Below are 16,331 nucleotides of genomic sequence, written 5' to 3' on the forward strand. Positions count from 1 at the left end.
TGGATGGGTAGAGGGAGCGGGGATGGGTAAGGGAAGATGGAGCGGGAATGGGTGGAAGGAAGAGAACGGAGATGGGTAGAAGGATGAGGGAGCGGGAATGGGTAGAAGGATGAGGGAGCAGGAATGGGTAGAAGGAAGAGACAGTATGGATGGGTAGAGGGAGCGGGGATGGGTAAGGGAAGATGGAGCGGGAATGGGTGGAAGGAAGAGAACAGAGATGGGTAGAAGGATGAGGAAGCGGGAATGGGCAGAAGGAAAAGGGGGCGGGAATGGGTCGAAGGAAGAGAACGGAGATGGGTAGAAGGAAGAGAGAACGGGGCTGGGTAGAAGGGAGAGACAGTATGTAGAGGGAGAGGGAGTGGAGATGGGTAAGGGAAGATGGAGTGGGAATGGGTGGAAGGAAGAGAGAGCATTGATGGGTAGAAGGAATGGAGAGCGGGAATGGGTAGAAGGAAGAGAGAGCGTTGATGGGTAGAAGGAATGGAGAGCGGGAATGGGTAGAAGGAAGAGAGAGCGGGAATGGGTAGAAGGAAGAGAGAGGGGGGCTGGGTAGAAAGAAGAGAGAGCGGGAATGGGTAGAAGGAAGAGAGAGTATGGATGGGTAGAAGGAAGAGAGAGTATGGATGGGTAGAAGGAAGAGACAGTATGGATGGGTAGAAGGAAGAGACAGTATGGATGGGTAGAAGGAAGAGACAGTATGGATGGGTAGAAGGGAGAGGGAGCGGGGATGGGGAAGGAAAGATGGAGTTGGAATGGATGGAAGGAAGAGAGAGCGGGGATGGGTAGAAGGAAAAGACAGTATGGATGGGTAGAAGGGAGAGGGAGCAGGGATGGATAAGGGAAGACGGAGCGGGAATGGGTGGAAGGAAGAGAGAGTGGGGATGGGTAGAAGGAAGAGAACGGAGATGGGTAGAAGGAAGAGAGATCGGGGATGGGTAGAAGGGAGATCAGGGATGGGTAGAAGGAAGGAAATGGAGATGGGTAGAAGGAAAGAGCGGGAATGAATAGAAGGAAGAGAGCGGGGATGAGTAGAAGGAAGAGGGAGTGGGGATGGGTAGAAGGATGAGAGAGTGGGGATGGGTAGAAGGCAGAGGGAGCGGGGATGGGTAGAAGGAACAGGGAGCGGGGATGGGTAGAGGGAGAGAGAGTGAAGATGGATTGAGATAGAGTGCCGGGATGGATAGAGGAAGATAACGAGGGAATGGATACACAAGAACAACCCCTCTAGTCATGAAGACAATCTCTTTGAAGTATTGGCACACTCTATCGGGACGTATCAGGGTCCCAAACTTTACGCTGCTGGAATAACATGTCAGAAGCTGCTCTTCCTCACACCATCAAAAAAACTTACAGGAATTAACAAGTTAACAAGCTTTAAATCAAAAGTCCTAAATAAAAATACAATTTTATTCATATGATTACGGAATCATTAATTGTAGATCAGTGCAATCATCTGTTTTATGACTGGTTACTATCTTAACACAATAATTTGATGGGTATATGTAGTCAATGCAAAATCAAAATGGCTTCTTTAGCCACATGACAGTATCAAAATGGCTTCCATGTTAGTTATTAAAGTGAATACAATATAAATTGGCACACTTAAACTCTTTTCATACAATAATTTTATTAGTGCAGATGGGGGAGACAGAGAGGTAGTGCCACCAGACCAGTAATCGAGAGGCACAGGCTAATTTCTCCAGGGACATGGGTTCAAATTCCCCCATGGCAGCTGATGGAATTTGAACTGTCTATAAATCTGAAATATATTAATCTTGTCTCAGTAACGGTGACCATGAAACTATAATCGGTTGTCGGGAAACCCATCGGGTTCACTGATGCCCTTTAGGGAATGAAATCTGCCATCCTTACCTGCCCTGGCCTACATCTGATATCCAGCCTGATTCTTAACTGCCCCTCTGAAATTGCCCAACGACCCATGCAGGTCAAGGGCAGCTGGGGTGGGCAACGAATGGTGGCCTAGCCCAGAAACAACCACATCCCTCAAGACAGGAGTCCCGATGGGGGATTTGGAGTGTTGGAGGGAGGTCCAGATGGGAGATTTGTTGGAGGGAGGGGTCCCGATGGGGGATTCGGAGTGTTGGAGTGAGGCGTCCAGATGTGTGATTTGGAGTGTTGGAGGGAGGGGTCCCGATGGGGGATTTGGAGGGAGGGGTCGCAATGGAGGATTTGGTGTGTTGGAGGGAGAGGTTCCAATAGGGGATTTGGAGGGAGGAGTCTCAATGGAGGGTTTGGAGGGAGGGGTCCCGATGGGGGAGTTGGAGTGCGGGAATGAGGCTCCCGTTGGGGGATTTGGAGTTTGGAGGGAGATGGTTCTGCTGGGGATTTGGAGGGAAGGTCCCGATGGGAGATTTGGAGTGGCGGAAGATGGGGTCCCGATGCAGGATTTGGAGCGAAAGGTCCCGATGGGATTTGGAGTGAGATCCGATGGGGATTTGGAGTGTGGGAAGGGGGAGTCCCGATGGGAGATTTGGAGGGAGGAGTCCCAATAGATGATTTGGAGGGAGGTATCCAGATGGGGGATTTGGAGTAGGGGGTCCCGATGGGGGATTTAGCGTGTTGGAGGGAGGGAACCCGATGGGGGATTTAGCGTGTTGGAGGGAGGGATCCAGATGGGGGATTTGGAGGGAGATGTCCCAATGGGGGATTTGGAGTGTTGGAGGGAGGGATCCAGATGGGGGATTTGGAGGGAGATGTCCCGATGGGGGATTTGGAGTGTTGGAGGGAGGGATCCAGATGGAGGATTTGGAGGGAGATGTCCCAATGGGGGATTTGGAGTGTTGGAGGGAGGGATCCAGATGGGGGATTTGGAGGGAGATGTCCCGATGGGGGATTTGGAGCCAAGGGTCCTGATAGGGGATGTGGAGGGTGTGGTCTCGATGGGGGATTCAGAGCGAGGGATCCCGATGGAGGATTTGGAGTATTGGAGGGAGGAGGCCCGATGGAGGATTTGGAGTATTGGAGGGAGGGGTCCCAATGGGAGGTTTGGAGTGTTGGAGAGAGGCGATTCCAATGAGGATTTGGAGTGAGGGTACTGATAGGGGATTTGCATGGAGGAGTCCCAATGGAGGGTTTGGAGGGAGGGGTCTCGATGAGGGATTTGGAGTGAGGGGACCCGATGGAAGATTTAGAGTTGTGAAGAGAGGGGTCCCAAAGGGGCATTTGGAGTGTTGGCTGGAGGGGGTTCTGGAGTGAGAGGTCCCGTTGGAAGGTTTCTGTCGAGCTTTCCGGATTGTTCCCTGCACAAAAATTGAAACCCTCCGAAGAAGGGAGTAAGATTTTCCCCCGGATTTGACAAGTTTTGATTGGAGGGAGCGCAACTTCCCTCGCAAGAGACCGGGTCAATCTGAAAAAAGCCAGCGCCCCCTCTCCCCGCCAGCTGTGAGCTCAGGCCTCATTGGCTTCGAGGAGGACTCCCTGAAAACTCAAGGATCCGTCTCCAGTCCATGCCATTCCATTTGCCAGATAGAGCCAGACCTCGTCGCCTTTGTGGAGGGGCAGTATTAAGGTCATGGCCCCTGTCTGGGCCTGGTCCCGGTTCAGTACACTGTGTATGTAACTCTGTTTCTTTTGATTCCTCATCAGGTACACCACAGTGTTTTGCGACGTTAGTAACCCAAGCACTGAGTATGCGAACCAATAGGTGCCCGACACAGGGGCGGTGAACTTCCCGGTGGAGGGGCTGTAGGCAGATCCTGTGTTGAGAATGATTGAGTCGTAAATGATGCGTTTCTTTATCTCAGGATCCTTGCCATCGGACACCTTTACGTGGAAAATGACGCTCGGCACATCTAGAAACAAAGATTGCGGGAGGAGGAAGCAGACAGTGAGTAATGACTTGCATTTATATAGCAGCATTGGGATCACAAAACACCCTGAGGCATTTCACAGTCACAAACTTTGGCCCTTTAGAGGGTGATACTGGTGAGGTGAGAATGGGGAACACAGAGATGGAGGAGGCACTGAACCAATATTTTGCCTTTGTCTTCACAGTAGAGGATAATTTAAAAATTCCAAAAACTGCAGTTAATGCAGAGGAATTTGGAGCAATAACCATCACTAGGGAGACGCATTGAATAAACTGATGGGATTAAGGGCAGACAAGTCTCCGGGTTCTGATGGTCTGCACCCTAGGGTATTAAGGGACGTGGCAGCATTGGTTATGATATTTCAGAATTCCCTGGATTCTGGAAAGGTCCTGGTGGATTGGAATCACTAATGTAACTCCCCTATTCAAAAAGGGAGATAGGCAAGAGGTAGGAAACTATTGACTGCTTAGCTTGACCTCTGTGGGGGGGAAATTGCTGGAATCAATCATTAAGGAGGAGATAACTGAACATTTGGAAAGAAAAAGCTCAATCCACCATTGTCAGCATGGTTTTATGAAGGGTAAGTCATGCTTGACAAACTTGCTTGAGTTCTTTGAAGATGTAACCAGCAAGGTGGATAATGGGGAACCTGTGGATACAAAGAACAATACTGTTTTGTTATGCCCTTGACGTAGCATAAGCAGCTTCCTTGATGTGCACTCTGACAAAGGAAGGTTCAGACTTGGAGATAGCTTTAACACGTTTATTAAACTATTAACAATTCTCCTACTTGGATTCAATGCTACTGTTAATCCTGATATAGCTACTCAGGCTGACTAACCAGTCTGCTACAATCCATGTGGTGGGAGTGATGTTCAATCAACCCTGTGTCTGTACTCTCTGAGAGTCGCCACTGGAAAGAGGAAGATCATGTGTGCAGTGTCCTTATATATGGGTTGGTGTAATGCCCCCCTGTGGTAGTGTCACCTCTGTGTGTATCGTGAATGCCCATTGGTCATGTCCTATCTTATTGACCTATTGGTTGACTGTGTGTCATGTCTCTGGTGTTCCCACTAGTGTCTAGCTAGGTGTAGTGTATGTACACTAACCCTTTGTGTACTTACAGTGATGTATATCACCACAAATACAGCACAGGAACAGGCCCTTCGGCCCTCCAAACCTGCGGCAATCACGTGTCCTATCTAGACCAACCGCCTGTATCCTTCTAAACCCCGTGATAGAAATCTAGCTTATAATATATAATAAGTTTAAAAGGAAGAAATGGTTCAAATTCAAAATGGCTTATTAAAGTGGTTCAGGATCAAAATGGTTCATTAAGGTCACACAGTTCAAACAGACAAACAGTGAAAACTGCTGAATAGCATGAGAATGATCAGATTAAAACAAAAGCAAGGACACATTCGTTAGTATGTAAATCTGGGCAGCGTTCCTAGTTCAGTTTTCATGACAACGGATAAAGTTTAGTGGGAATGGGAGATCACATCACACCATACCAAAATTTGATGGACAGCCATTTCTATCGAATAAAATGAACTATAATTATTATGACCCAATCACAGACAGAAAGGGGACAGAACATTAATGATAGTTCAATCAGGGGCAGCACGGTAGCATAGTGGTTAGCACAATTGCTTCACAGCTCCAGGGTCCCAGGTTCGATTCCGGCTTGGGTCACTGTCTGTGCGGAGTCTGCACATCCTCCCTGTGTGTGCGTGGGTTTCCTCCGGGTGCTCCGGTTTCCTCCCACAGTCCAAAGATGTGCAGGTTAGGTGGATTGGCCATGATAAATTGCCCTTAGTGTCCAAAATTGCCCTTAGTGTTGGGTGGGGTTACTGGGTTATGGGGATAGGGTGGAGGTGTTGACCTTGGATAGGGTGCTCTTTCCAAGAGCCGGTGCAGACTCGATGGGCCGAATGGCCTCCTTCTGCCCTGTAAATTCTATGATAGATAGCAATTACCTTAAAAATAGTTTGCGATTTGAACAATTTATTCCGGAATCTTGGAACATACATACCCTGGCGCTGTGAAGCCACAGTGCTAATCACTTGTGCTACCATGCTGCCCACATCATCTTACTTCCTTTCTTTAAATATTTCCTGCCGCCATTTTGTCTATTTATAACTTCTCTGTATTGTGTATTTTAATTTGAAGAAATCATCAAGAACTGTAATTTGTATTAAATTCAACTCAGTCATCTGTATTTGCTTGGACTAAACAAACTTTTTTAAAAACTCTGTATTTGCAAGCAAACTGACTTGATCAAGAGACATCTGAAAACTGACTGAATAAAGCTACAAATTAATTCACGCATGAAGCTCAGTTTTAAGTTCTGATGAGTAATATATAGTGCGGCGACACATAAGATATATTGACCAAAGTACAGATCTATCACCCCGTCTGTTCATGTGTCTATTCAGATAAGCCTTTAAGGTCGCTAACGTATCTGCCTCAGGCAGCACGGTGGCGCAGTGGTTAGCCTCATGGCGCCGAGGTCCCAGGTTCGATCCCGGCTCTGAGTCACTGTCCGTGTGGAGTTTGCACAGTCTCCCCGTGTTTGGGTGGGTTTTACCCCCACAACCCAAAGATGTGTAGGGTAGATGGATTGGTCACGCTAAATTGCCCCTTAATTGGAAAAATGAATTGGGTACTCTAAATTTTTTTTTTTTTAAAACATATCTGCCTCAACCACCTCACTTGGCAATGCATTCCAGGCCACCAGCACCCTCTGTGTAAAATACTTCCCCGCACATCTCCACTGAACCTGTCTCCCCTCACCTTGAACTTGTGCCCCTTGTAATTGTCATTTCCATCCTGGGGAAAAGCCTCCAACTGTTCACCCTTTCTATACCCTTAATAATTTTATAAACTTCTATCAGGTCGCCCCTCACCCTCCGTCTCTCTAGAGAGAACAATCCCAATTAATTCAATCTCTCCTCATAGCTAATACCCTCCATACCAGGCAACATCCTGGTAAACCTTTTCTGTACTCTCCCCAAAGCCTCCACGTCCTTCGGTAGTGCGGTGACCAGAATTGGACACAGTGGGCAGGATTCTGTGATCCTGAGGCTAAGTGTTGACGCCGTCGGAAACGCCGTCGCGTTTCACGATGGCGTCAACACGGCCTCAGAATCAGCAATTCTGGCCCCGACAGGGGGCCAGCACATCACTGGAGTGGTTCACGCCGCTCCAGCTGCTGATCCTGTCGTGAACCGGGTGCTGCCAGTCCGCGCATGCGTAGTGGCACCGGCGCCAACGTGCACATGCACAGTGGCTCCCTTCAACGCGCCGGCCCCGACGCAACATTGTGCAGGGCTACAGGGGCCGGCGCGGAAGAAAGGCGGCCCCCAGCCAATATTACGGCCGCTCGGCCGATCCCGGGCTGAGAATCGGCGGGGGGCGCCCCGTAGAGCGGCACCGGCACCGCGCCAACCTTGCCGGCGCCAATGGCGCCGATTCTCCGCTTTGCAGAGAATCGCTTCCCGGCGTCGGGGTGGTGTGGCGCGATTCGCTGCGGTTGCGGGGGTTCTCCAGCCTGGCCCTGGGCTGAGAGAATCCCGCCCAGTTTTCCAAATGTGGCCAAACCAAATTTCTATGTAACTGTAACATAAGTTTTGAGCTTTTATACTCAATATCCCGTCCTATGAAGGCAAGCATGCCATATGCTTTCTTTACCACCATTTCCACCTGTGCTGCCGCTCTTACGGATCTGTGGACCTGCAAGCCCCGATTTCTCTGTGTCTCTATGCTCCTGATGGTTCTACCAGTTATTTTATAGCTCCCACCTGAATTGGATCTACCAAAATGCATCACCTCGCATTCGTCCGGGTCAAATTCCATCTGCCATTTCTCTGCCCAATTTTGCAGCCTATCTATATTGTGTTGTATTCTCTGACAATCTTCATCACTATCCGCAACTCCTGCAATCTTAGTATCATCCGCAAACTTGCTAATCAGACCTGCTGCGTTTTCTTCCAAGTAATTTATATATATTACAAAGAGCAGAGGTCCCAGTACTGATCCCTGCGGAACACCACTAGTTACAGATCTCCATTGGGAAAAACACTGCTACCCCCTGCCTTCTATGGCCAAGCCAGTTCTGAATCCATCCAGCTATTTCATCCCTGACCCCAAGTGATCTAATCTTTTGCACCAGCCTGCCATGAGGGATCTTTTCAAATGCTTTATTAAAGTCCATGTAGACAACATCCACAGCCCTTCCCTCGTCAATCATTTTTGTCACCTCCTCAAAAAATTCAATTAAATTAGTGAGATGTGATATATCTAGACTTCTAGAAGGCGTTTGACAAGGTGCCACATAAAGACTGATCCAGAAGGTGAGATCGCAGTGGGTTGGGGATAGTGTACTAGTTTGAATTGAGGATTGGCTGACTGACAGAAAGCAGGGGGTCGGGATAAACAGGTCCTTCTCTGGCTGATGAACTGTAACTAGCGGGGTGCCACTGGGATCAGCCCTCGGATCTCAACTGTTTACAATCTATATAAATGATCTGCAAGCAGGGACAGAGGGTAACATAGCAAACTATGAGGATGATATTCAAATAGGTGGGAAAGCAGGCAGTGCGAGGAGATAAAGAGTTTACAAACGGATATAGATAGGCTTGGAGATTGGGCCAAAATCTAGCAGATGGAGTTTAATGTAGATAAGTGTGAAGTTGACCATTTTGGCCAAAAAAACTGGAAAGGCAAATTATTATCTAAATGAAAAGCAGATTCAAGATGTGTCTGGGCAGAGGGATCTGGGTGTCATTGTTCATGAATCACAGAAAGTCAGCTTGCAGGCACAGCGTGTAATTAAAAAGGCAAATGGAATGTTAGCGTTTATTGCAAAAGGACTGGAGTATAAAAGTAGAGAAGTGTTGTTGACATTGTATAGGGTGTTGGTGAGACCACATCTGGAGTATTGTGTCCAGTTTTGGTCTCCTTATTTGAGGAAGGATGTCGTGGCATTGGCGGCAGTTCAGAGGAGGTTCACCAGATTGATTCCAGGGATGAAAAGATTGATGTATGAGGAAAGATTAAACAGTTTGGGCTTATACTCGTTGGGGTTTAGAAGGATAGGAGGGGATCTGATCGCGGGATATCAAATACTAAAAGTGATTGGTGAAGTAAACATAGACCAAAGGTTCCTCCTTGTGTGGAAATCTAGAATGAGAGATCACAGATAAAGGTTGAGAGGCAATAGATTTCGAACTGAGATGAGGAGGAACTACTTCTTGCAGAGGGTGGTGGATTTGTGGAACTCGCTGCCCCAAGGTGCGGTGGAATCTGAGTCATTAAATGGTTTCAAGGAGGAGATAGATATATCTCTGTTTTTAAAAAACAGGTTATAGGGATATGGGGGACAGGTGGGGAGGTGGGTTTGAGACCAGGAAGAGATCAGCCATGATCTGATTAAATGGCGGAACAGGCTCGAGGGGCTGGATTGCCTACTTCTGCTCCAAATTCCTATGTTCTTATGATCTGCGTTAGGATTCTGGACCAGACCCCAACGGTGGCTCGGATACTGGACAGAAACCCCAATATTTTATTTTAATTTTGTAAAACTGTGAGGAAAGGTTACCTCGTCCCAGGAGTGATTTCATGAAGAAATAGGGATTGGTTTGTCAAAACAAACTTTCTTACTAACACCACACCAGAAAATAGCTTCCAATTGCCCCTTAAACAATGCTAATCAATGAACTTCCAGTGGCGGCCATGGTGTGAGTGGTCGCACATTTGGCAGCTCCCGCTCGAGGCGTGTTTTTTTTTGTCCTTTTACCCGGTGGCCAGACGGATGTTTTAGAGGAAAAAGGTGCCGAGTTGGTGGAGGAAAGCTATAGTTCAATGGTGCGGTCGGTGGATGGATCCGCAGACCAGAGGTGGGTTTAGAAGAAAGGAATTGCAAGAGCAAGAAACTCTTTGTGCGACACAGGGGAAGATGGCGGAGGGTTAGCCCTGCCTGCCCAGTGGTCAACGGAGCAGTTGGTTGACTTTCTAAATGAAAAGTTCAGCCAACAAAGGAGGGAGGGTCAGGAGGACCGGGCGAAGGTGGTAGACCAGCTGAAAGCGGGGATTGATCGGGTGGAGCAGAGGCTGGAGACCCAGAGCCAGGCGATCCAGAAGGTGGAGGAGGCGCTGGGGGAGCACGAGGAGCAGCTTATCTTGTTGGTGGACGAAGTTGGGGTGCTGAGGGAGACCCAGAAGCGGCTCAAGGAGAAAGTGGAGGATTTGGAGAACCGCTCTCGTAGGCAGAATATGAGAATACTGGGGATGCCAGAGGGCATTGAGGGAGCGGACCCTGGCTCTTATGTGGCCAAAATGTTGGAGAAGCTAATGGGGAAGGGGGCCTTTGACCGGCCTTTGGAGGTCAATCGGGCACACAGGGCGCTGATGAGGAAACTGCAGGCGAATGAGTCGCCGAGGGTGATGGTGGTGAGACTACATCTGTTTGTGGACAAAGAGAATATCATGCGGTGGGCCAGGCAGACGAGGTGATGTACCTGGTGTGGTGAATGTATTATGCCAATAATCCACCATTGTATTTGTATCTGTGCTGTTGCCCTTGTATTTGTATCTGTGCTATACTGTGGCCCTTGTGGGCTCCTCCTATGGGCCATTGTATGGCATTATCCATAGGGGAACATGTTGGGGCCTGTATGGGCTCCGCCCATGGCTCCTCCCCTTGAAGGGAGGTATAAAGAGCAGTCGACCTGTAGGTGGTTCTCAGTATTGGATCAGTCGCAGGCAGGCACCGTTCTAAGTTGATTAAAGCCACAGTTTACTTCTACCCTGTCTCGAGTGAATTGATGGTCGCATCAATTTAATCAACTTTAACGCAACTATGGAATCAGCCCTCAAACCTGACTGACTGGAACGCGATCCGCAGGCCGCGGAGGCGAAATAAATTTTCTCGCGCTGGCTCCGCTGCTTCAAGGCCTATCTCGCAGCCTCCTCCACGCCTTCCATCACCGACGAACAGAAGCTGAGCCTCCTCCACGCACGGGTGAGCCATCGAATCTCTGTTCAACTCGACGAGGCCTCCTCCTACACAGACGCCCTCGCGATGGCCGAATGCCTCTATGTACGGCCCGTGAATGAGGTCTACGCGCGACACATTCTCACCACTCGTCGCCAGCGCCCCGAGGAATCGTTAGAAGACTACCTACGCGACCTCAAAGCCCTCGCACGCAGCTGCAACTACCAGGCCGTTACGGCCACTCAACATATGGAACTCGCCGTCCGAGACGTCTACGTGGCGGGAGTCCGGTCCAACTACGTGAGACAGCGCCTACTTGAAAAGGGGGCCTTGGACCTGGATCAGACGGTAAAGATAGCTTCCTCTCTGGAAGTAGCGTTCCAGAGCCTTAACGCGTTCCCGGTTAACCACGCGACCCCCTCGTGGACCCCCGACCAAAGACTACCCTAGGCCTGTGCCGCGCCGCTGCCCGCCCACCATGGGGGGCTCCCCTGCTATTTCTGCGGCCAGTCCCAACACCCCCGGCAGCACTGCCCGGCCCGTAACCCGAACTGCAGCAGCTGCGGGAGAAAAGGACATTTCGCCAAAGTTTGCCTGGCCAGGTCCAAGAACTCTAACTCACAGTCCCGAGCCTCAGACTCACAGGCCCACAGACCCTGCAGTGTGGCAGCGTGGCTGCCGACTCGGCCCCCTGTAGACGTGTCATCAGCCTCGTGCTATCCTTGGGGGCAGACTTCTTCCAGCCCTCACAGCACGTGCAACTCACGGGGGCCGCCATCTTGGCCATCTTCTCCCACGCGGCCGGCCACGTGCGATCCATGGGGGCCGCCATCTTGGACGCCATCTTCCTCACCACCCGCCACACTTGACAAATGGACTCCGCCATCTTGGCCGCCATCTGCTACGCCGCTCGACGCATACGATCAACAAGGGCAGCCATCGTGGAACCGCCCCAGCACCTCCGACCACGCCGTCTACCCGCAACTCAGCGCAGTCACCCTGGACCAGTCGCGACCCAAGCACCTCCAGAGCTCCATGATGACCGTCCGGGTAAACGGGCACGAGACGCCTTGCCTTTTCGACTCCGGGAGTACAGAGAGCTTCATTCACCAGGACATGTTAAGACGCTGCTCACTCCCAATTTTCCCGGCGCACCAAACCATCTCCCTCGCCTCTGGGTCACACTCGGTGCAAATCAGAGGGTGCACTACCGCAACCCTAGCAATACAGGGCGCCGAGTATGCCAATTTTAAATTATATGTGCTCCCAGACCTCTGCGCTCCTCTCCAATTGGGACTAGATTTTCAATGCAACCTCAGGAGCCTAACCCTGAAGTTCGAGGGGCCCCTACCCCCACACACCATATGCAGCCTCGCGACCCTAAAAGCCGACCCTCCCCCACTCTTCGCAAACCTCACCGCCGACTGCAAACCAGCCGCCACCAGAAGCAAGCGGTATAGCATACAGGACAGGACTTTTATTAGGTCCGAGGTCAAGCGACTCTTGCAGGAGGGAGTCACCAAGGCCAGCAATAGCCCCTGGAGAGCTCAGGTGGTGGTCGTCAAGACCGGGGAAAAGAACCGGATGGTTGTAGATTACAGCCAAACCATAAACCGGTACACGCACCTCGATGCGTAACCCCTTCCCCGGATTGCAGACATGGTAAACCAGATCGCACACTACCGGGTGTTCTCCACGGTGGATCTGAAGTCTGCATACCACCAGCTCCCAATCCGCCCGGAGGACCACCACTACACGGCTTTTGAGGCAGACGGACGCCTTTTCCACTTCCTCCGGGTCCCCTTTGGCATCATGAACGGGGTTTCAGTGTTCCAAAGAACGATGGACCGAATGGTGGACTGTTACGGGCTGCGGACCACATTTCTGTACTTGGACAATGTCACCATCTGCGGCCATGATCAGCAGGACCACGACGCCAACCTCCACAGATTTCTCCAAACTGCCCAAACCCTAAACCTCACTTATAACAAGGAGAAATGCGTTTTCCGCACAATCAGACTAGCCATCCTCGGCTATTTTGTGGAAAACGGGGTTCTAGGACCCGACCCCGACTGTATGCGCCCCCTCCTGCAATTCTCCCTCCCCCACTGCCCCAAGGGCCTGAAGAGGTGCCTTGGGTTCTTTTCATATTATGCCCAGTGGGTCCCCAACTATGCGGACAAAGCCTGCCCACTAATCAAGGCCACCATCTTCCCACTGGCAACTGAGGCCCGCCAGGCCTTCAGCTGCATCAAGGGGGACAAGGCCAAAGCCGCGATGTGCGCGGTGGACGAGTTTGTCCCCTTCCAGATGGAGAGCGATGCCTCAGATGTTGCTCTCGCCGCCACCCTCAATCAAGCAGGCAGACCAGTAGCGTTTTTTTCGCGCACCCTCACCACCTCCGAAATTCGTCACTCCTCAGTCGAAAAAGAGGCCCAAGCCATCGTGGAAGCCGTGCGGCACTGGAGGCACTACCTTCATGTTTGACAATACGCAGCGGGGCAAAATCAAGAATGATAAGATCTTGAGGTGGAGGATCGAACTCTCCACCTATAATTATGATATAGTATATCATCCTGGGAAGCTCAACGAGCCCCCAGATGCCCTGTCCCGCGGCACATGCGTCAGCGCGCAAGATGACCGACTACGGGCTAGCCACGATGACCTCTGCCACCCAGGGGTCACCCGGCTTATCCACTCTATCAAGGTCCGCAGCGTGCCCTACTCCACCGAGGAGGTCAGAGCTATGACCAGGGACTGCCAGATCTGTGCGGAGTGTAAACCGCCCTTCTATCGATCAGATAAGGCCCACCTGATGAAGGCATCCCGGCCCTTTGAGCGCCTCAGTATCGATTTCAAAGGGACACTCCCCTCCCATAACCGCATACATATTTCCTCAACATTATTGATGAGTTCTCCCGCTTCCCCTTTGCAATCCCTTGCCCCAACTTGACCACATTGACCGTCATTAAAGCTCTACATAGTGTCTTCACCCTGCTTGGTTTTCCCAATTATGTCCACAGTGACCGGGGCTCATCGTTCATGAGCGACGAACTGTGTCAGTACCTGCTCAGTAAGGGCATCGCCTTGAGCAGGACTACCAGTTATAATCCCAGGGGAAACGGGCAGGTGGAGAGGGAGAACGCGAGGGTCTGGAAGACTGTCCTACTGACCCTGCGGTCCAGGAATCTCCCAGTTTCTCACTGCAGGAGTTCCACCCCGAGGCGCTCCACTCTATTAGGTCCCTACTTTGCACGGCCACAAACGAGACCCCTCATGACCGCCTATTTGTTTTCCCCAGGAGGTCCACCTCAGGGGCCTTGTATCCATCCTGGCTGAAGACACCGGGGCCAGTCCTACTCAGAAAACACATCAGGAGCCATAAGTCCGATCCTCTGGTAGAGAGGGTCCAGCTCCTACACTCCAACCCCCAGTAAACTTATATCGAACACCCTGATGGCCGACAGGATACGGTCTCCCTCCGGGAGCTGGCGCCCGCCGGTTCCACCACCACCGCCCCTCCACCATATCCCGCCCAACCTACCATGACCAGCGGCCCCGCCCCTATATGGCTCCCACGCTCCCTCCCACCCACCATCCACCCTTCACCGATCCACAGGAATGGAACTCCAGAAGTGACGCTCCCGGAGTCCACGTCTGTGCCCGCACTGGCGCCCTCACTACCGATGCCAGCACGGACGAGCTCGACACCCGGGCCAGCAACAATGCCAGAGCTTCGGCGATCACAGCGCACAATCCGTGCGCCGGACCGGCTGAGCTTATCAACCCGTCACCCCCGCCGGACTTTATTTTTTTTTAACAGGGGGTGAATGTGGTGAATGTATTATGCCAATAATCCACCATTGTATTTGTATCTGTACTGCTGCCTTTGTATTTGTATCTGTGCTATGCTGTTGCCCTTGTGGGCTCCTCCTATGAGCCATTGTATGGCATTATCCATAGGGGAACATTTTGGGGCCTGTCTGGGCTCCGCCCATGGCTCCTCCCCTTGAAGGGAGGTATAAAGAGCAGTCGACCTGTAGGTGGTTCTCAGTATTGGATCAGTCGCAGGCAGGCACTGTTCTAAGTTGATTAAAGCCACAGTTTACTTCTACTCCCATCTCGAGTGAATTGATGGTCACATCACCTGGGAAGGTAACGAGCTCTGGGTATATCAGGACCTGGGCGTGGAACTGGTCAAGATGAGAGCTGGATTTAACTGGGTCAAGGCTGCCCTCGTTAGGAAGGGGGTAAAGTTCAGGATGCCTTTGGGTGACCCATAACGGCTGCGAATACTATTTTGGTACACTGGAGGAGGCAATGGAGTTTTTGAGAGAAAATGAACTGGCAGGAGAGAGACGACATTGAACTTTTGGGGAAATGCACGGTGATGTCGGTTGTCCCTGCCCTTCTTTCTGTTGTGTTGTTCTGGGTTCTGGTGTTTGGTAATTGGCCAGGGGAGAACCTTTCTTCTCATAGGGGCTGTTTGGCGTTTTCATGGGTTTTTTTGGCCGGAAGACGGTGGAGGGTGAGTCCACCTTTTCTTTTCTTCTCTTTACATTGTTATTGATGTTTGCACTATGGAAGTGTGCAAGTGGTGGGGAGGGGCATCAGTGGGGGATAGGATGCTTGGCACCCTAGGCGGGGGCAGCCAGGCTAGCTGGGCGAGCTAGTTCACAGGAGCGCAGTTGGGGGAGGGCGTTGGATCAGGTGGTTAGAGCTTTGGAGCAGGTTGGGATTTTTGTTTTGTTCAAGGGAGGGGAGGAACTGCTGAAGGGGTTGGTGCAGTTGATGTATAACAAGGAGGGAGCTGGTGACGGTGGGCATCCAAGGGTGGGCCTGGTGGGTTGCAGGACGCGGGCGGGGGGCTGGCCCAAGAAAGGGTATGGTTGATCGTCACGGGAGGGGGGGTGCCCCTCGACTAGGCTGGTCACATGGAATGTGAAGGGGCTGAATGGGCCGGTCAAATGGTCGCGCGTGTTCGCACATTTGAGGAGTTTAAAGGCGGATGTGGCATTTCTACAGGAAACGCATTTGAAGATCGGGGACCAGATTAGGCTGAGGAAGGGGTGGGCTGGACAGGTTTTTCACTTGGGGTTGGATCTGAAGACAAGCAGAGTGGCGGTGCTAATAAATAAGCGGTTAGCGTTTGAGGTGGGAACAAAGCAGCAGATTCAGGGGGAAGGTTTGTGATGGCGAGTGGGAAATTGGAGGGGATGACAGTGGTCTTGGTGAACTTTTATGCCCCAAATTGGGATGATGTCGAATTCATGAGGTGGGCGTTGGGGAAGATCTCGGACCTGGACTCGCACCGGCTGATTATGGGGGGTGGATTTTAATACGGTTATTGAGCCGGTGGATTGGACCGGTCGTGTCCGCGACCAGGGAGGGTGACAGCGGTGGTGAAGGAACTAAAGGGTTTCATGGAGTGCATGGGGTGGGGGTGGACCAGTGGAGGTTTGGGAGGCCCAGGGTGAAGACATGTTCGTACTTCTCTCATGTGC

General features: G+C 51.2%; 1 protein-coding gene across 1 annotated transcript in view; it reads right to left on the minus strand.

The window, feature by feature from the left end:
- Positions 1 to 1,607: 1,607 nt before the first annotated feature.
- LOC140386473 (complement C1q tumor necrosis factor-related protein 3-like) overlaps positions 1,608 to 16,331 on the minus strand; it is a 67,098-nt gene continuing 52,374 nt past the window's right edge. Inside the window, exon 4 of the mRNA XM_072468846.1 lies at positions 1,608 to 3,812. Within this exon, the coding sequence (XP_072324947.1) occupies positions 3,409 to 3,812 (404 nt within the window). The 3' untranslated portion in view covers positions 1,608 to 3,408. The remainder of the gene's footprint in view (positions 3,813 to 16,331) is intronic.

This window comes from Scyliorhinus torazame, chromosome 12 (genome assembly GCF_047496885.1).
Source record: "Scyliorhinus torazame isolate Kashiwa2021f chromosome 12, sScyTor2.1, whole genome shotgun sequence".
Taxonomy (NCBI): domain Eukaryota; kingdom Metazoa; phylum Chordata; class Chondrichthyes; order Carcharhiniformes; family Scyliorhinidae; genus Scyliorhinus; species Scyliorhinus torazame.